At 38.4% G+C, this 21,570-nt stretch overlaps 1 protein-coding gene across 1 annotated transcript in view; it reads left to right on the top strand.

Moving 5' to 3' along the window:
- EFR3A (EFR3 homolog A) overlaps window positions 1-21,570 on the top strand; it is a 79,886-nt gene that overhangs the window by 19,846 nt on the left and 38,470 nt on the right. Inside the window, exons 2-7 of the mRNA XM_052651761.1 lie at window positions 8,509-8,585; window positions 11,100-11,227; window positions 12,475-12,625; window positions 15,215-15,336; window positions 18,885-19,034; window positions 20,654-20,791. Coding sequence (XP_052507721.1) covers window positions 8,509-8,585; window positions 11,100-11,227; window positions 12,475-12,625; window positions 15,215-15,336; window positions 18,885-19,034; window positions 20,654-20,791 — 766 coding nt within the window. The remainder of the gene's footprint in view (window positions 1-8,508; window positions 8,586-11,099; window positions 11,228-12,474; window positions 12,626-15,214; window positions 15,337-18,884; window positions 19,035-20,653; window positions 20,792-21,570) is intronic.

Raw genomic sequence — 21,570 nt, 5'->3', positions numbered from 1 at the left:
ACATGTGCAGAATAAAGTTTATTCTCTTTCTGATACCCTCTCCCCACCCCCAGATTTATCTTCCTCTGTCCCTTCTTGGACACCATCGTCCAGTCACTTGTTCAGACTGTCCTGTCTGTCACTTTTGACTCCTCTCCCTCTGTACCTTCTGCTTTGAGTTGATTTCCACAGCTTCCTACAAGTTTGTCTAGCCATTTCTGTCATGCTGCAGAACTTTATGATTTGTTTGGAAATTAAAACTCTTGTTCTTGACATGTGGCTCTGCACATCTGGAATGATCTTCCCTTTTTTGCTGAATTCCTGCTGCTGCTTTTTAAGGCTCTGTTTAGTCATTACTTTTTGCAGGAAGGTTAGGGTCACGCTGCTGTTCTCCGATAGCCGTCTCCTCTGGCGTGGCTGTTACCCCGTCGAGTTACACTTTTCTTTCCGTATGATTATCTTGTCCTGTCAGACTCTGAGCTACTGAAAGCCAGGGAGAGAGAATTTATCTTCGACCATTACATAATTCTCTCTTCCCCCAAAACATATTAATTGTGCAGAGTAATTGTCAACATAATTAGTCAAGAACATGGTGTGGATTCAAGAGGAAAGTTCTCACATGCTTTTTTTTTTTAATTACACATGGAGAAAATGTGATTCCTTTTGTAATTCTTAACAGTACTACTGACATTATCACAGAGTTCATTTAGTCAGTATTTTGTCTTAAAAGGAAAATCACCTACTATTTCAGTTTCGGTTCTGCCTCATGTAATTTCTTACCTCCGGAGAGTAGGACGCTGGGGTGCTGTGTGCTCCCATCCAGGACCACCCCGGGTGCACTGAGAGAAGGCCTGTGGCGCAGGGCCCAGTCGTGCAGTCTGGTCTTAGAAGCAGGCGTGAACGCGTGTGTTGTGTCCTCATGGTGGTAGAGACAGAGGTGTCGGTACTTTGCTTTCCTGTTCGCAGCTCTGGTTTCTGTGTCATCCAGTGGATCCTTTCTTATTTGCTTTGCCAACTAAGCCAATGTCAGATGAAAAGAATAGGGCATTATATTTCCTTACCGTAACTTTTGTGGAGGTTTTTTTTTTTTTCCCCTGTATGATGATTCCAAAAGGTTTTCAAATGCGGTCTTAACAGAATTACATTTTCTAAAAACCATGCCTATTGTATATTTTATTGCTCAGGTTAACTCTGCTGAGTAATATTTTTTTTCAGTTAAGTATGGTAGAATACAGTAAAATCTAGGTATAAATCTATAAATTGACTATTTGTAAGTAAACAATACCTTTTTTGTTTGTTTGTTTAAAATTGTGATAGTGGGGAAAAATGTGTTAAGTATAGACTGATCCATCACGAGTTGACTCAGAAGAAGAAAAGCTATTTTTTTTTTCCTACAGACAGTATTTCAGAATAGTTTTGTAATGTATACAGACTTTTGTCTACGTTGTGTCTTTTGCAGAGGCAAGTATTGCAATGCAGTGGAAAGACCATCTTTTAAAAAAGAATTGGAGCTTTAATTCCGTTTAATGCCTTTGTTGTCCTCTTTTCCATGAAGTTTATGTGCCTGGGAATAAAAAACAAGTAGTGAAATTGAGAACGAGAAGAAAGATGGTATAGAATTACTTACGGAAAGAGTCATGTAATAAAATACTCCTCTAATGGATTAGAATCCTTTTAAAAGGAACACTTTCCTGGAGATAAGACTCTTTTGTTCCCGTTTTTCTTTGACTCCTGTCTAATTATTCAGCAGACCCTTTCGATGCTTCCTTTGTGCCACCTCCTAGGTTCCTTCCTTTCTAAGCTCTGGGTCATTAGAACACGCATTTGGGCTTTTCCGTGTGCCGTCCTCCATAGTGAAACTGGCACTGTGCCATCTGCCTGTAATCATCCCCCACTGTCTCTGGTTTCCTCATAGTTCTCCTCGTTCTTCAGGGGGAGCCCTCAGCTCAGCTCCCATCCTTCGTAAAACCTTCTTTCACGTGAGCTAGGCGTGCTTTCTCTCTTCTCTCAACTTCTGTGGCCCTGGAGCCATGTGGTCCATTTGACATTAGATAGCTCCTGTCCGCCAGTGTTGTCCAAATCTTGTTTTTAATTTCAGTTTTTATTTATTTTCTAATTGGAGGAAAATCACTTTACAATATTGTGCTGGTTTCTGCCATACAGCAACGTGAATCAGTCATAATTATATATGGGACCCCTCCCTCTTGAGCCTCTCTCTAAATTTCAATTTTTAAACCTTTGTCTTTTCAAGTAGTTAGTTACCTTTTGACCCTCTGTAGTTCTTACCACAGTGCCTTGTACCCAAGTTGAAGTGCAGGAGTAACGCCCATATTACGCTTTATAAGTAGTATGTGTGTGTGTGAATGGTATATGTAAATTTACATGTTAAGTGTTAGTTACTTGGGAGGGATGTGTGTGTATGCCTGTAATATTACTAAGTCTTTTAATGGTATGAAGTGTCTTATTCTGACACTAACTGAATGAGTAGCTTTTAATTTCAACCTTGAAGAGAATATGTGTGATGCAGAGTCTTTTCAAGGGTTTTGGATACCACAGAGCTAGAGGTCCTAAAGTAATGAATTTTTAAAATCTTCTAATAGAAAAACATGCTCTGTCTTTTCAACTTGATTACTGATAGCTTCTGCCAGGTCTAAAAATAAAACATGAATTGTTTAAAGTGATTCAGTTGACGTTGTCAGCTATTCATTGGAGAAATTATATGGTTCTGGCATTTATTTAATATTTTGTGGTGGACAGTTTTCTTATCATTTTGATTTGTATAATACATATCAGCAGATACTAAATTTATTTTATCACTGAACCTTGGGTCCACATTCATTAAGTGAAGGAGCATTTTTTGTGAGTGTTATATTCCAGACATGCAACAATGAACAAAATATATGGGCCTTGTATTGATGTGACTCATTCAGGTAGGAAAGACAAATGTGTGTATGCTGCTAAGTAGCTTTAGTCATGTCCAACTCTGTGTGACCCCATAGACGACAGCCCACCAGGCTCCCGCGCGTCCCTGGGATTCTCCAGGTAAGAATACTGGAGTGGGTTGCCATTTCTTTCTCCAAGGCATGAAAGTGAAAAGTCAAAGTGAAGTCGCTCAGTCATGTCAGACTCTTAGCGACCCCATGGACTGCAGGCTACCAGGCTCCTTCGTCCATGGATTTTCCAGGCAAGAGTACTGGAGTGGGGTGCCATTGCCTTCTCCGAATTTGTGTATAAATAAGTACGATAATTTGTTTTAGGTGCAATGATAGAAATACCATAAGGACCAGAATCCAGCAATCATAGCTATTCCCATTTAAAATATGAGATTTAGTAAGCCCTAAATATACCAGCAAATTCCTAATGTATTACACATAAGAATTATAAACCAAAATAATATAATTGCTGTGTAGAAGGTATAGATACTATGATTTTTTTTCCTTTAACAGATTGAGAGAGAAACCTAATACAGTTGGTTTCCATCAGAAGATATAAGCGTTCTTCAACTTCAGTGACAATGATAGTAACTTCCTATTTTTGTTTTAGAGTATAGCTTTCTCCCAGATATCCAGTGCTATGGTGATGTTTAATAATAAACACTAACTGTTCAATTATTAGTAATTTAGTAATGGAGACATTAAAGATTTAAATTATCATTGGGTAATATAGTTAGTTCAAAGTATAGCTTATTTTATTTTATTTATTTATTTTTAATTTTTATTTTTACTTTATTGCTTTACAATACTGTATTGATTTTGCCATACATTGACATGAATCAGCCACGGGTGTACATGAGTTCCCAATCCTGAACCCCCCTCCCTGAAAGTATAGCTTATTTTAAAAGGGGTCTTAATTATCCAAACCCCCAGACTTACAGAGCTGCATTAGGAACGCGAATGTCATTACAAAACAGCAGTATTCAGTGGTGGACAGCCCATGAAGCTAAATTCTCCCAGCACCCCACAGTGCTCATGCGCCTGGCCCATGCTCTGTCAGCTCAGCTGCGAGGCTTTCTGTGCAGTTGCTGGATGCCTGTTGGCTCAGAATGGGTTAGAAATTATTCATAACACCTCACCATCAGAGAAAGAGGATTCTAGAGGCCAGTATATCTCACACCAGGCGACACTGGTGAATTCCCATGTCTTGGGTATCTCTAAAGAAGAAATGGTTAATTTAGGAGTATGCAAAATTTACTAAAATAAATGTGTGTGTGTAGTGTTTTTAAAGTGGCTTCTACATTCCAGGCAGTTTTTTGTTTTTTGTTTTTTTTATTAGTACTGCTAACCCTGAGAGATTGACAGGAGGATTTTTCTGTTTCCTGACTAAGCCTCAGAGAGCATTATTGAACAGATTGCCCCAAGAGCCTGTCTGCACACCACTATAATACACAGCTTGGCACCCTTGTTGGTCATTATTTTTCCTTCCAGCTATGCCCCAGTTCAATTTTTCCATAGTTCAGTTACCACTTGAGATTTCCTATTTCTCCTACTATATCGTAAGTCGAGTTCTGAATTCCATATGCTACAGGAGGAGAATAGTGAATTACCTTCTCCTTCATGTGTTAGAAGTGAATTTAAAGGAAGTTATTGCCTAGACTTGCCAGTTGCTGGAACCTCTCTGTGCTACGCTTAGCCCCCTTTTTCCTTTGGAAAAGAGAAAGTTGGGAAGAGGTAAAGAAGTGAGGAGTTTGTTGGAAGGGATGGGAAGCTAGGATGAGGAAGAATTAAACGCTTTAAGGAAAAAAATAGAAAATAGGTTTATTTTCTTATTCAAACTGTATAAAAATCTGTCTTTAGTAAACTAGCAATGCACTAGTTTAATCATATCTGTTTAAGCTATTTGGCCTTGCTAGTGGAATTCGATACGGATATTATCAAGTTCTTGATAGCTTTATGTTTGATGTCAACAAGTAGATATGTTACAGTATACTAGTACCCTCTGCTAATTTAATTACAAGTAAAGTGAACTAGGCACTTCCTGAACAGGAGGTAAAAGGATCTAAGAGCTGAAAGAGCAACTAGAAACTCGTCTCTTGCGACATGAAGGACTATGTCCAGGTACCTGCAGCTGAACTCGAAAAGCCTTATGAACTGGCTTCGACAGGGGAGACCCCCACGCTTCTGTGCCTGAGTAGGTCCAATGCTTTCATTGCACTTGTTCTTGTGATGTTGGTAACACAGTATTCTCTTATTTAAAATAGCCCATAGAGTTCTCTCTTCTTTTGTGATTACAATTACCACTCACTTTCACCTCATATTATCTTCAGTGTTATCATTTTCTAGAAACCTGAGTAAATTGAAGCTTGTAAACCTCCTTTCAGCTCTCTCTTGATTGGTTGGTTTTCATGTACAGTAAGAGGTCAGGAAGTTGTATTTTGTTTGGACTTGTGGAGAAATGCACTGTGACTGTGTATTTCCTCCGTGGCGGGGCACTCCTCGTCTCTCAGACTTGTTCCTGCAGTCGCGTCCGTTGGGCGTGGCTTGTGGAGAGCTAAAGTGTTTAAAGGAGGTTAGGAAGTGTCCCGTCCTTGAGTTTTGTTGTTGTTGTTTGGTCGCTGAGTCATGTCTGACTCTTTGTGGCCCCATGGACTGCAGTTTAGTGTGGCCGTTACCCTTCAAAGTCATCATGTCTGGTTGGAATCTCTGCTCCTCTGTATGTACCAGCTCTACGATATGGGATATGGGACAAATGAGCCTCCCTTAGCTCCTTTGCTCTTTTGTCAAACAAAGTTGCTGCTGACCCTCTCAGAGAGTCGCTGCAGGAGTATGTGAGTAATGCTGCCAAGTACTTAGTACAGTGCTGCACATATCACGTTCAGAAAAAAGCAGTCATCCACTTGGACTCGGGTCTTGTTATCAAAAGCTTGTTGTGAACCACACAGAGAATTTGTTGGATGTTTAGATGATTAATTCTCAGCAAAGGTTTTCACACTGTTGGGAACACTGTCTCAAGGGCCCTCACGCACCTCGGTTACCCTGATCATAGTTCTTATCTTGTTTTTGTTTAGTCACGCAGTCTTGTCCGACTCTTGCAACCCCGTGGGCTATAACTTGCCAAGTTCCTCTGTCCTCTACTTTTATATAGCATTAGTAATAATAACTACCAATCTGTTGGATGCTTACCAAATGTTACACCCTTAATAAGAACTTTACATATAATTTTATTTCATGTTCCCAATAAATATGAAGAAGGTGCTACTACATTGATGAGGAAACATAGGTAAGATAAGAGAAAATAATGTGCCTGCCTAACTGGACAGTTAAAGATGTTGGGTTCACCTCAGACCTGTCTGACTCCAGAGCCTCTGCCGTTTAACCCCCTATTGGGCATTTTGTCATTTTTCTCATCTTTCTCCTCTAATAGACCCTATGCTTCTTCAAAGTGAAAATTGGATATTACGTGTATTCCGAAGCCCCCATTTTTTGTAAGCTTTTTTAAAACTAAAAACAGTGTATGATATCAGAAAGTATTGATGTAAATGAGATTTAATACCTTATTAAGAATTCTTAGTCTGTTGTAAATTACATAATTTATCATTCTAACAGGAAACTTGAAGCTTGGGGAGTTGTTTTTCAGTTCCACTCCAGTCTCTTTGCCGTAATAGCAATTTGAATTTTCTATATTTGGCCTTGCATTAGTGTAGCAAAGTATTCCTACTAATCTTCTTATCAAGTTATAAGCTTCTTTCATCATTGCAATACCCAGCTCAGTGCCCTGTGTAAGTTAATCACTTGATACATCTTTGATTTTAATTTATTTCTGTGTATTAATATTCATCTGAAGTATTTTTATATTAGGTATAATTGACACAGGAATATGACTTTTGCTTACTTTGCTTTTACCCTTGCTTTTCTTTCTAATAATCAGGCCTGTGTTTTGCTTTTGGACTTTAAAAATAGTTCAGATATTTTGGAGTTAGTCTAAAAAAAAAAATCCCCTAATGGACTCTGGAATTTCTTTCTCCTTTTAAAGTAGAAAACATCCTGAACAGTAGACAGCATTTTATACTATCTGCATGTGGTGCCTAAATATATGCTGTTAAATTATTCACTATTTTTTATGACAGTTTATAAACTCAAGGGGAGAGATCTGGACTCTTATACTTTCCTGTGTCTGTGGCATCTGATGTGGTGTTCGGGAAGTAGTATGTGCAAATGAAACATCTGTGTGTTGATTCATTTGACCACTGGTATCAGTGGTTTCATGGAAAGAGCATGAGGTTTCAGAGTTAGGCATTGGATTCTCACCTAGCCATTGCAGCTGAGTAAATTACTTGGTCGGTTCTTCTGCAGTTTCTTGTAAAGTGGTAGTGATAACAATATCTCACTAATTTGCTGGAAATGTTAAGTAATGTATGTGCATTGCTTTATAATCACCAAAATTGCTGTACATGTCTTAATTCTGTCCTGTTTTATCAGCATAATGACTCCATTCTGCTGCAAATCTGGAGTCAGTCTCACATGTTTTGTTGTGTTGGGCACTCACTTGACATGGTACTGCTGCCTGCATGAGTTATGCATGCTTCATGAGCAAAGTGAGATCCGGAGAAGTTGCCTGTTGAGTAACATTACTCGATGAGATGGTAGAAGTCTGCTTAGGTCTGAGTTCCTTAACTTCTAGCTTGTGTTCTCTCATGCCGTAATTTGGTTTCTAAATACATACACGTGCACGCTTAGCCACAAACACACATAGTCCAGTTTCCTAAATCATGGGAACGGCTGTATAGTGGCTCAAGACCAACACCCCGTTAAGTTAGTAGTTTGTAGGACAAGAAAACGGATCCCTCCTCCTCCTCCTCCTCACAGAGTTCTTTCCAGTGAGATGATGTGCGTTCCCTCAAGGTCACGTGGCCCCTTAAATGAAAGAATTGGTGTGAACCTAGGTCTTCTCATCCAAATGCATGACTTTTTCCTAGATGCCAGCAACGGAAAATGTACAGAGTAGTCTCTGAGCAGGTTTTGAAGTTCCTGGACTTTCCCTTGAGGTTGATTATCTCTCTGTTGTGGCTTCTTTATATAATTCATCATGTAGATAGAGGTGTTAACTGTTTTCACCAGCTACACTTCCTAGTGTAGCGAACTACTATTTTGAGACCATTGTAGCTGGAACTGAGTAGATTGGGCCTGGCAGGAAAAGTGGGGTTTGGAAGGAGGTAAGTAGGGGATGATGCAGAGAGTAATAGAAGATGAGATCAGAAAGGAAGTGAGGGGGGTACCGATTACATATATACTTTATAGGGTGAATTTGGTAGTCATGCATGCATGTACACACACTCCAGAACAGTTCGGTTCGAAACTCTGGAATAATTCATTACAGTGTTCATTTTGACCTGGTGTCTTTGGGAAGGGGAGGAGAAATTTGACTTTTTCATTTCTTACTTAATAATGAATTTGCACACCCATTTCTGTTTGTGGCTGTTGGAACTTTTCCCCTTTGTTTTCAGTAATCCATAAGTACTCAGAACATGAACTTTTAGATCAGTTTACAATATGATTAACTGCCATACTTTGTGATTTTATTCTTTTTCAACAGGAGTGTGTTGCTGCTGTTCTGCTCTGCGTCCTCGCTACAAACGCCTGGTGGACAACATATTCCCGGAAGATCCAAAAGTAATTTGATCTACATCTACTGATCCTTCTCTTTGCTGACCCATCCTTCCCCCCTGCTGATCTCCCTAAGGTTTCCCTAATTTCATTTCTCTACTTTTACTCCCAAATCTCATCATGTACACTACTAATTTTATACTTCTCTCTTTTTTAACCTTTAAACGATCCGTGCTTGCTTGACTGGTTTTCAGATTCTTTTCTTAGGTTAGGCATATATTCAGAATGATGGACAGGTGATGTTCTTAGTGTGTATAGTTCCTAAATTTATGACCTAGTCTCAGATTATTTACAAAATGCCAAGAACACAGCTGTGAATACAGACATGGCCTTCTGCTCTCACCAAACTCATAGACAAGTAAATTGGCAACTGCAATATTATGTGAAAGAATGCTGTGATAGAGAAGTGAAGTATAGGGTACTGCTGGAGTAGGTGGGAATGGTACCTGATTTGGACTTGGAAGAAGGAATGCCTGAAGGAGTGAAATCCAGGCTAAGATCCAAAGAATAAATAGGGTTCGCCACACAGTTTTCAGAAGAGAATTGAGAAGTAAAAGGAGAATGTTCCAGGCAGAGTTTGTTCTCTTTTTACTTAAGTGCTTTTTAATTTTTCATAAAAATTACTTTTTTATGGAAGACTACAGGCTTCAAAGCAGCTGTGTTTGATTGATTTTATTTGACACTGTCTTTAACTTTTCTGGAGAACTTCTCTGGTGGCTCAGACAGTAAAGCATCTGCCTACAATGTGGGAGACCCAGGTTCAGTCCCTGGGTTGGGAAGATCTGGAGAAGGAAATGGCAACCCACTCCAGTATTTTTGCCTGGAAAATCCCATAGACGGAGGAGCCTCTTAGGCTACAGTCCATGGGGTCGCAGAGTCGGACGAGACTGAGCGACTTCACTAACTTTTCTGAGACTCCTTTAGTCTAGTGTTAGATAGGAACAAAAAAATGTTACATGGGTTTGAGTTCCAGAGGTTGCTTTATTTTAAAAGGTAGCCAACTGTAGAAACTTATTGGTTATCTTAACAATTTATGAGCTATATCTTGTTTTTAATCAAATCTGATTTAAGGAACTGTATAAAGGCTAATCTGTTTAACTGAGGCTAACGGTAAAGCATCTGCCTACAATGCGGGAGACCCGGGTTCGATCCCTGGGTCAGGAAGATCCTCTGGAGAAGGAAATGGCAGCCCACTCCAGTTGGAAAATCCGATGGATGGAGGAGCGTGGTAGGCTACAGTCCATGGGGTCACAAAGAGTCAGACATGACTGAGCGACTTCACTTGAACTTGGACTTGGAATCAGTTAAATATATTGGCTGCCAGATATCCTGGATAATTCATAGCTTATAAGTAACTCTAAGATACGGCACCTGCCTTAAGCTTTCCATCCACTGATATAAAGTGAAAGGATACTAAATGTTAAATCACAGTGCATAAATTAGAAAGTAAAATGTTAAGTAAAACAGGGGTAAAGTTTCTGCCTTTAAATCAGGAAGGTATCACTCGCTCTGAGTTGGCAGTCTCTGCGAAGATTCACAGAAGAAATGAACTTGGAAGGATATATACACCGTCTGGAGAAGCAGAGATTAGTTTCTTTGTACCTAAGAGAAAAGGTGTGATAAAGTCAGAGATAACATTTGGGACCAGGATCTTCAAGTGGAGGTTCTTGTAACCTAATCGTAGTATAATGAGTGTTACTAGGGCACAATTACTGAATTCCTGATTGGAAATTTCAAAAGTATCATTTAATAGACTGCATATTCAGATCATTTCTTTAAGGAATCTGAAACATGCCGCTAATGAAGATAAGGTGGAGGCAAGATTATGGAGGAATGTGAATAACAGATAAGAAATCTACTTATCTTACTGGCAGTGAGGGAGCTTTGAACACTTTTGATATGAGAGTGGTGACAGGTCAGTTGGAAGAGTTTTTATTTGTGCCAAACATTTAGAAAAAATCTACTTGAGCAATCTGTAAAATAAGATGTAAGAAAAAGATTTACATGAACCTTGCATACATATGGCAACCATAAACCCAGCTGACAACATTTCTTATCTCTAACTTATTAAACAAAAAAGTCTCCTGTGTCCAAAATGGACCCAGTAGCAGGTGCCCAGAGTGCATCTGTCTACCTGTCATAGTCCCTGCCTTCAAAGAGGGCTCTAATGAGGAGAGCAAATAACTGAACCTTTGCTGATAATGACTACAATATATTGTATAATTGAGCTGTTTTTTGGTTTTTAATATATAGAGGAAGGTGTTAGAATAATCCAGTGCTTGTGAAGGTGTATGCTTTCCTAAATAGGGCAGCGCTTTAACTTTTTGAAAGCTCTACATATCCAGAATGGTGATTAGCACTAAAGAGACTGTATCCAGGCAGGCTCCGGGTAAATAGGGATTAATTTCCGATCCATAAAGGGGGGATGAGAAGCAAGCAGCACTTAGAAATACAAACACTAAGCGTGGAAATACAGGCATAAGTAGAACCTATTTCACTTGTTGTTGTTTTTATTTTTAGGATGGCCTTGTTAAAGCTGATATGGAGAAATTGACATTTTATGCTGTATCTGCTCCAGAGAAACTGGATCGAATTGGTTCTTACCTTGCAGAAAGGTTGAGCAGGGATGTTGTCAGACATCGTACTGGGTAAGGAAACTAATGTTGTATCTTTGGAAAATTCTTGCTAGGCTAAATCATCCTATAAGTTATTTTGCCATCTAGGCAGGCAGAGATAATAGATGGAGAATAAAGCATTGTAGTATCATACGAGGATATGTATTATACCAAATAGATGCTGTAGTGCTTATTACTTTCCTCGTAGTCAGGTTTAAGAATAAACTCATGTTAGTTAAAAGAGTTGTTTGTTTAAGCATCCACTGATTTTTTAAACTTCCCTAATGGGAATAGTAGAAACTGATTCCCTTAAAGGTCTGTCAGTGCAGTACTATACTTTAAAAATCAGTCTCAAAATTGGAAACTACGAAATTCTGTTAGCAAATTAATTTTTAGCACAGCTCCAGTTTTGCCTGTCAGAGGAGCAATAAAAGAGAGCTATGTTTAGTCTTAGATATTATAATAGGTTCAGAATATGTAAATTCTGAGCAGGCGTGCTGATGTGAACTGTGTGAGCTATACATCAACCTATAAATAAAGGACTACCATCTTAATCCATTCCCTGTGCTTGAACAGTAATTACTTTGCAATTTGGTATATAGATACTTTTATCATTTTGTGATCCTAGTTTCTTAGTGTATTCCATTTTCCAAATGATATACTGGCTTTCTCTACTTTCACACTGTTACCATTTAGAGCATTTGCTACAAGTGTGAGTCTTGATACAAATAGTTCTTATGGTCTTTTTTCAAGCAAAGTTATCTAAATTCTGAATTTTAACTTTTAGTACAAGCTTTAAAATCTGATGAATTGGAAGGTAAAATTTATACCTTTCCTTATAATATTGCTGATACTGTTTTATATTCTCATATTTATAAATACAAATAGATTGTGTTAGAAATTTAAGCTCATTTCTTATAATAACTGTTTTGGGTCAGATGCAGAGAAATATGGTTAAAAATCTGGAAAATGGAGAATATTTATGTTTACAAAAACATTCACGGGAAGTTAATGTGGAAGCAGCTCTGGGAGAGGTTTTGCTGAGGAGAAGAGAGTGGAGGAGTGCAGTCTGGTCTCTGCGTCCTCCCACCTGAGGGGCCTTTTATGACCCCGACATCCTTAGTGTCGTGAGAGGATTAGGCTCTCACTCAGATGCTGCTAAATTTGCCTATCTCTGTTCTGTGCATTTAAATAAATTTATTCTAATTATTCCTGTGAGTGTGCTGAGAAGAATCTGGAGAGCTAGAGATGCTTTGATGTTACTTTTCTCTTATGTTTAGGTATGTTTTAATTGCTATGGAGGCATTGGACCAACTTCTTATGGCCTGCCATTCTCAAAGCATCAAGCCATTTGTAGAAAGCTTTCTTCATATGGTAGCAAAACTGCTGGAATCAGGGGAACCAAAGCTTCAAGTTCTTGGAACAAATTCTGTAAGTAAGCGGTTCTAATTTTAAGAGTAACTACCATAACTTGGATTAAGTCTTCTTTGAGTGTCCTTATCTGGTAATGGCAGATGCTCTGGTCAGGGTATTTGGGCAACCAGGACAGTTGTAGATGATTAGAACATTTTGTCTCAAAGTTTTATTGTTGCTCTGTGTGAAATCTGGGACATTACGAATCATAAGAAGTGGTAGAAACTCAGTTGGCCATAAGTGGAAGGGGTCCGTGTCCCCTCACAACCTCCCCCTACCCACTCCCCAGCCTTCTAACACTGCTTCTGAACTGTTTCTGCTAACAACATTCACTTTCTTTTATCCGGAACTGTAGTTTATTAAACATGTGTGGGGTGGGGAAGGCATATTTAATAAAGAAAATAAAATACAGTGATAACCTTTCTCCTCGTCTTTAGTTTCATTGTATCACCTTCAGCCTCAGTCTCTAGTTCCATCTTCATCTCTGAGGAAGCTTTCGGGCATTCAACCAGTCTACATGTTTCCATCCAGGTTCTTAACAGAAGAGTCATCTGTTATCTGCTGTTGCTTGCAGACAGCTGTTTCATGGTTAGGAACTGTGGGTGCTGACTGGCAACACGGCTTCTAGGGTTCGACTGCCTTACTCTGAACTAAGCCTACAGCACTTTCTGGCTGTGTATCTTGGGCAAGTTATTTAGCCACTCCTTGCCTTAGTTTTTCATCTGTGAAGCAAGGATAATTATAGTACCAATTTTATAGGATCTTGTATGATGTGAGTTAATACCAAGTTCTTACAACAGTGTATGGCACTGTTAGTTATTATTGTTGGTAGTAATATAATATATTCCTTTTTTTAACCTAGATTATGTAAATAAAATCCCCATTTGAAAACCCTGAGTATGATTTTGTCCATTAGTTTCAGAGGGAAAGTGTTGGATATTCCCACATGCAGGTAGGTGGTGTGACAGGCCCCATCTCAGTCAGTGTGGCCACTTCGCTTCTCCTGCTTCCTTTACAGTTAGGTGAGGAAAGTCTAGGGGAAATTTTTTTTTTCAATTTATGGAAGTATAATTGATTTACAACATTGTGTTAATTTCTACTGTATAGCAAAGTGACTCAGTTATATATATATATATATATATATAATGTATACTTTTTTCATTTTCTTCTCCGTTACAGTTTATCACAGTTTATCACAGGATACTGTACTGCTGTACAGTAGGACCTTGTCATTCATCCATCCTGTATATTTAGGGGAAATGTTTTAATGTCTGTGGGGCAAAGGAGTTCTAGTGTGAGAAATCTCCGGAATTTTCTTTACTTGAAGTCAGCAATGCCATTAGAATTCCTTTAATGACTCATTTGAGAAAAAGACAGACATCTCCAGTTACCTACTTTTGATTTGAGTGAATTGTATTAAGTGAAATGCTATATTATCTTGACCAACATTGTTTATATAGTATTTCCTGGAAGTCTGATTTTAATTTTCTTTGGGGTGCTAAGTTCTCAAACATTGAAAATTGAATGTTAAAAAAATATTGTCAAACATGACCGATTCAGGACTTTTGTGTTTATTAGTAGTCTTTGTACTTTTTGTTTTTTTGGCTGTGCTGGGTCTTTGTTGCTGCATGTGGGCTTCCTCTGCTTGCCTTAAGTGGGGACTCTAGCTGCTGTGCAGGCCTCTCATTGCTGTGGCGTCTCACTGCGGGGCACAGGCTCTGGAGTTGGGTGCACGGACTCAGTTGCCCTGTCACATGTGGAATCTTCCCAGACCAGGGATGGAACCCCCAGGTGTGTTATTTGTGGCCTTTTTCTAAATCATATGAGTCATATGAAATTATTTAAAACAGATGACTTGGCTCTGGCTAAATTAATTTAAAATACTTTTAGTATCATACTTTTATTTTTTCAAGTTTATGCTTACTTTCATTTTGTTCCCAGGACATCTTTAGGCTATTTTAGAAGCAGTAAGTCACCAAATAAATGAGAAAGCAAATAAGAAAAAAAGGATGCCTATTAAGGGATCATATGGTTGGGTTTGTGACTCTTGTAGGATATTTAAAATTTCCTAAACATATGCATATCTCTCTCTCTTTTTTAATCTTTTAAAAAGAGGTAGAATAAATTTTACTGTATGAGTCTTTTTCTTCTCTACTGTGTTGGTGATGTTTTCTTCAGCTTAGGGCCCTTTTTCTTATCCCATCTTGTTTGTATAAATATTCATTCATGTGTTATACAACAGCTGTCAAGATGTCCTACCTATGATTTAAGAAATAGAACTCCTGAAGGTTTGGAACTGTCTGTGGTTATCACGAAAACATTGCCAGCATCCGGGAAATGCAGAAGAGCTTCAAAGCAAGCACTCACTCACTCCAAAGAAACTGCGTCAGAAAGTTATAGTTAACACTCACAATGCTATATTCTTGATTTTGTGAAGTTTGTTATTAAAAAATTCCTTTCATATGTATGTGACATTTATGATATTTCATATCTCATTTGCTCTTTATTTGGATATTTCTTGTCGATGTAACAAATAATGAATGAAAATAAATATTTTTTCTACACTTTGAACAAGGTGATAATACACTTTACTGTCATTCTTTTTAGTTTGTCAAATTTGCAAATATTGAAGAAGACACACCGTCGTATCATAGACGTTACGACTTTTTTGTATCTCGCTTCAGTGCCATGTGTCACTCCTATCATAGTGATCCAGAAACACGAACAGAGTATGTATTGTTTTATAGTTTATAGTCATGGAGTAATTTATTGATGAATACTGTGTTTATATCTTACATAATGATTCCCAAAGAAGATGGGAAATGTATGCTTTATTCCTAAAGTCCAGCTTTTCATTGCTTTTAGAAGAACTGACTGAAGCAGCAAAGTTGAGAGTGGTTTCCTAACTGGATCAGAATAAAATGCAGTCTCCGCTGCAGCCCAGAATGCCCCTTTAATGCTCCCCTCATCGATATTAGATCCTGTCATCCTGTCATTTCTTCCCCCTTTCACGCTGATCCAGCGCCTAGGTCTCCTCGCTTGTGTGAGCACATCAGGGACACTTCTGCCCAGAGCCTTTGGACTGAGTGGCCTCCTGGCTTAGAACAACTCCCCAGATACCTTCCTTATGGCTGCTTACCTCACATTGTTCAGACTTCTGCTCAGGTGTCATCTTACCATGAGAATCCTCCCTTGGCCACCTTTTATTTATTAAATATCAACGCCTCCATTCCACCCCCAGTCAAGCTTTATTTTCTTCTCATATCTCATTCCCTGGTGGCTCAGATGGTAAAGAAGACGCCTGCAGTGCAGGAGACCTGGGTCAATCCCTGGGCCAAGAAAATCCTCTGGAAAAGGAAATGGCTACCCACTCCAGTATTCTTTCCTGGAGAATCCATGGTTAGAGGAGCCTGGCAGGCCATAGACCATGGGGTTGCAAAGAGTTGGACACAACTGAGCAACTAACACTTTCTCTTTCACTTTTTATGGAATATGTTCATGGCTTTGTTTTATTATTAGAAATCCCTTTATTTTTAGCAATACACTATCAAATAAAATTAGAGGTCATGGCCAGTAGGAAATCGGACTGATACTTTAAGATTTTCATAAAATATTTGACTTGGCACATAGTAACTTTGTAGTAAACTTAGGCTTATCCCTTTGTGGTTATAGAAGAATCTCTCAAGACTTTGTTCTAAGAGAACAGCATGAACAGATCCAGCTTCGTACGAGGCAGAATTTGTCTTGTCTGCATGTTCACTTCCTCACCTGTTTAGTGCCGTATTACTGCCACATCCCATTCTCCACCCGCTACTCCTGTAGGCGTGCGTTATTTCCCTGTGGGCTTGTGAAGCAGTGTCACCCACTTCCCCTCATCCTCCAGTCTCTAAACCTATTTTATAGCTTTTGGAAACAGTCCTGGGTAAGCTGAGTAAACTTCTAATAGTGAATATTTCAGGTAGTAGCTAAGTGAAAGTGAAGTCACTCTGTCATATCCGACTCTTTGCGACCCCATGGACTGTAGCCTACCAGGCTCATCTGTCCATGGAATTTTCCAGGCAAGAATACTGGAGTGGGTTGCCATTTCCTTCTCCAGGGGATCTTCCCAACCTAGGGATCGAACCTGGGTCTCCTGCATTGTAGGCAGATGCTTTTACCGTCTGAGCCACCAGGAAAGTCTGGCAGCTAAAAAGGAGGGTAAATAATAGTCACATTTGGTCAGAATGAAGGTGTTTCAGGGAAGGTGGGCTACCAGCTTAGCTCTGCTTGTGAGCTTGTTCTTTCCTCAGATTTTATATGCTGTTTTCTGGTTACTTTTCTTCCCATCCTTGGACCGATAGATTAGATTTTATTTTTAAAGAAGAATGAGGAAGAGCTGGAGGAACTTGAGGCCTTTGAATTGAGAAGGGAGGAGAGGGCAGCTTTCTCTCAAAATGTTACCTGTCTACATACTATAATGTGTCTGTGTCAGGACACACAGACGTGTAGTGTGTACATGGCTTGGATCATCCGCATTCCATTTTGTTAGCTCACATGTCATCCCTCTAAAGGAACCAGCCTAGTCCTCCATCAAGGTGGACTCGGAGGGGAGAGGTTCTCAGGGAGAAGCCATGAAGGGGCAGGCTGAGGACACATTAAGGGTGTTCAGGACAGTAAAATCCTGTTGTCACTCAGCTGCTCAGACTTCTGGGCAAGAACTGGGAGAGAATCTGATCCTCATTAGTTTGAATTATTATCATCTCAGAAAAATCTAATTCTTTTTTAAACTTTATTGAAGTATAGTTGATTTACAGTGTATTAATTTCTGCAATATAGCACAGTGATTCAGTTACACATATATAATTTTTCATATTCTTTTCTGTGATGGTTTTATTACAGGATCTTGAGTATAGTTCCCTGTGCTGTATAGAAGGACCTTGTTTATTCATTCTGTGTATAATAGTTTGCATCTGCTAATCCCAGATTCATGGTCCATTCTACCCCCATCCCTCTTGGCAGTCACACGTTCTGTTCTTTCTATCTGCGGGTTTGTTTCTGTTTCATAGATGAGTTCATTTGTGTCATATTTTGGATTCCTCTCGTAAGTGATAACATGGTATTTGTCTTTCTCTTTCTGACTTACTTAGTATGTAATCTCTAGGTCCAGCCATGTTGCTGCAGATACTGTTATTTCATTCTTCTTTATGGTTGAGTAACATTCCATTGTGTGTATGTGTGTGTGTTTTATATATTTATGTATATATCTATGTTGCATCTTGTCAGTGAGCACCCAAACAGCATTCAGGCTGTTTCCATGGCTTGGCTATTGCACATTCTGCTGCAGTGAACATCAGGGTGCATGTATCTTTTCAGATTGTATTTTTCTCTAGATATATGCTCAGAAGTAGGATTGCTGGATCTTATGGCAACCCTGTTTTTAGTTTTTTGAGGAGCCTCCATAGAGTTTTCCATAGCTGCCACACCATTTACATTCCCACCAACAGTATTAGGAGGCCTCTCTTTCCTCCACACCCTCTCCAGCGTTAGTTATTTGTGTACTTTTTAATGATGGCCATTCTGGCCGGTGTGAGGTGGTACCTCGTAGTTTTGATTTGCATTTCTCTAATAATTAGCGATAATGAGCATCTTGTCATGTGCTTGTCGACCATCTCTGTGTCTTCTTTGGAGAAAAAGTTTATTTAGGCCTGCTCATCTGTTGATTGAGTTGTTTGTTTTTTCATTATTGAGTTGTATAAGCTGTTAGTAGATTTTGGGAATTAAGCCCTTGTCAGTTATATCGTTTGCAAATATTTCCTCCCAGTCTGTAGGTTGTCGTTTTGTTTTATTTATGGTTTTCTTTGCTGTGCAAAAGCTTGCAAGTTTGATTAGGTCCCATTTGTTTATCTTTGCTTTTATTTCTATTGCCTTGGAAGACTGACCTGAGAAAATTTTGGTATGCTTTATGTGAGAGAATATAGGAGAATCTATTTCTTTTGATTAGATTATTTTATTGAAAACTGACACATAGACTAACCCTATATTTTACAGTCCTTTTTAACTTTAAATGCTGATTACAAAAAGATGATATTAAAAGTCAGTTTCTTTTGGAACTGCCATATCTCTGTCCATCTTAGATTTTTGAGATTTTAATTTCTTACACTTCTTAAGTTTTTTTTTTTGTTTTAGTGACTTGAGATAACAGTATTTATTTAACATCTATTCCCTTAACTAAGCTAACAAACTTATTTAAATAACTTTTTTCATGACTGAATTTTTTTTTTTTTTTCTTTTTTTATAGAATCCGAATCGCTGGAATCAGAGGTATTCAAGGTGTGGTTCGTAAAACAGTAAATGATGAACTTCGGGCTACCATTTGGGAGCCTCAGCATATGGATAAAATTGTTCCATCCTTGCTGTTCAACATGCAAAAGATAGAAGAGGCTGACAGGTATTGAATAAAGATGGTAGGGTGGGGCTGTGTTATTTTGTATGGGTGTATGTGTGCTTGCTTGTTTGGATAAGAATGTTTCATCTTTAGTATTATGTATATAGTAGTCTCCTAAACTTGAGTGAGTTTAAATATATGTCCTTTCTGAAAAAATTACCATCTTTAGTCACCACATTAGGCTGAGTAGACCACAGATTCTTACTCAGACACTTAAGGCTTTATTTCTTTTAGAATAAATCATCACTTGCTGCTTATTATTGGGCAGTCTAGATTGCAATTTGAATTAGTACCATTTAAGCTGCAAGTGTAAGAAATAGAGATTATAAACTGAACTTCTATTATTTAGAGATCCAAGGTGCTTTTTCATAGGGAGTCAAGCAGCTACTATTTACTCTCTATGCTTTTTCAACATAAATACTAGACTATTTCTTATTTATTCTAAGATATTTTGGCATGGAATATTTTTTTGGGGCATATGCTGACCCCTCTGCTCCCCATACACCGGTAACCTGTTGCACTTAGGAGTCTGTGGTTATTCTCCTTTTTCAGATGCCATAGCATGCTTTCCTGGCAGATTTCTGTTGCCTTACACAGAGGTACTATACAACCAAGTTTTAGAAGCAGTGTTTTCCAGTTTGGCCTATTTCCTGATCTCCCTTTTCTTGTAGTTTAAAGAGGGAAAGTCTGAATCAAATTTAAAAGATATTTAATTCTGTAGTTCTAAAAGTTTAACTTTATTTGTAGTTTTGATGATTATGTGTGCAATGCCAAAGTAAACATGGTGTAGAAGTGAAAAGATGAAATTGGTAACTCTGTAGGCACTTCATATGTTTATTGAAATTTATAGCAATTACAGAAAATATTTACACTAGATTTCTTAAATGTGACTGTCTGGGGCTTTGGAAACCTAAAGTGTGAGACTTGATATATTTTAGCATCTTCTGTATTTTTCCTGGTTTTGGCATTGTGGCTGAGGTTAGTTTTTCTGAAGGTACCTAGCTGGTTGAGAACTGATTGCCCATGATTATGGCTCTTGAGGAACGGGATTAAGTTAAATTGGTTGACAGATTTTGAGAAATTGTATTTTCTCATGGTTTTATCCCAGTGCCACAGATATGCTTTTCTTTGTTATTATTGTACATGAAATAAAGTGTTAAAATATGAACAAATTGTGTCTACTGAGGAGATGTACAGGTGTTCTAGTGAGCTTTTATTTACCCTGTGTCATAATTTTCTACTTCATTTTATTTTTGCTCTCTTACAGTGAAACTGGGTGATCTTTGGGTACCTTTTTCTCACTGAGACTGTGCTCTAAATGCAGAGATGTAGGAACTTTACAACATGGCAACTGTTGAGTATTTTGCCTTTGGAAAATATATTCTATTAGTTAGAAACAAGTTAGTACAACTGAATTTAGTTCTCCCGTTTTGAAAGATTATATGATCAGTTTCAAGGTGTTGAATTCATGGAAGTAAATTTAAGCTCTAAAGTTATTTTAGGTAGAAAGAAAATGTCATGCTAGAAATTCCAAGAAGTCAAATCTTTTCTGTTTAACTGTTAGAACTGGTGTCAGAAGTCTTGCATTGGTTTGTTTGTCTTCATTTCTCTTTTTTTCCCAGTCGCATAGGCCCTCCTCCTTCTCCTTCAGCAGCAGACAAAGAAGAGAATCCCTCTGTGCTGGCTGAAAACTGCTTCAGAGAACTGCTGGGCCGGGCGAGCTTTGGGAATATGAATAACGCTGTGAGACCAGTTTTTGCGTAAGTCGCTGGCGTTTTCCTGGTTGCATCTGACTGTGCTGTATGCATTCTGTTTGAGTTTATTTGAAATGCTCTTACTTGTATGAGAGAGTTACTCACGGAGCCAGTGTAGAGGTGTGGGAAGAGTACGGGATTGAGTCAGACAGTGTCCCTTTGAGCACTGGTTCAACCGCTTCCCCGCTTTTCCCTCTTAAGTAGGAAATGCAGTCATGCTCTTGGTGTCATGTGCATTGTTTTGCTGGGATTTCTGTTCACACCTTGGAATGCATATCCCCACTAAAATATTAAAGCAGAGTATCCCAGTGTGACGTATCTTATTTTATTAACTTCTGGTCAGTTCCTCATATTTGGCTTCTCTTCCTTTGCTTTCTTTTTTGTGTGACTGGGCTGCCTTAAATTACATTCTGTTCTCTGAGTAAACTTTATTGTATACTGAGTGACTAATCACAGGAATATTAAATATCTTGTTGGTACTTATATGCTGCCCTCCAAGCAAAACACATTTATAAGCTTTGAGTTTCTCCACATAGACATGGAGGCTCTTGTCAAGCCTCTAACTCAGTTGTCACATATAGACCTATATAATATTCTGTTTAATTTCTGGATATTTTTGTTAGTCTTTTTAAAAATCATTTGCCTTGTTCTTCCCCTTCCTGATTCCATCTTTATAGCATGTTTAAAGTAGTCTAAATGTAATATCCAGAAGTCTTTTTTTTTTTTAGGAAAAATATTTTGGTGCAAAGTTTATCTTTAGTTACAAGAATCTATAAACCACAAAT

Source organism: Budorcas taxicolor, chromosome 14 (genome assembly GCF_023091745.1).
Source record: "Budorcas taxicolor isolate Tak-1 chromosome 14, Takin1.1, whole genome shotgun sequence".
In the NCBI taxonomy this organism is placed as follows: domain Eukaryota; kingdom Metazoa; phylum Chordata; class Mammalia; order Artiodactyla; family Bovidae; genus Budorcas; species Budorcas taxicolor.
This window is presented reverse-complemented; position numbering and strand designations above follow the sequence as displayed.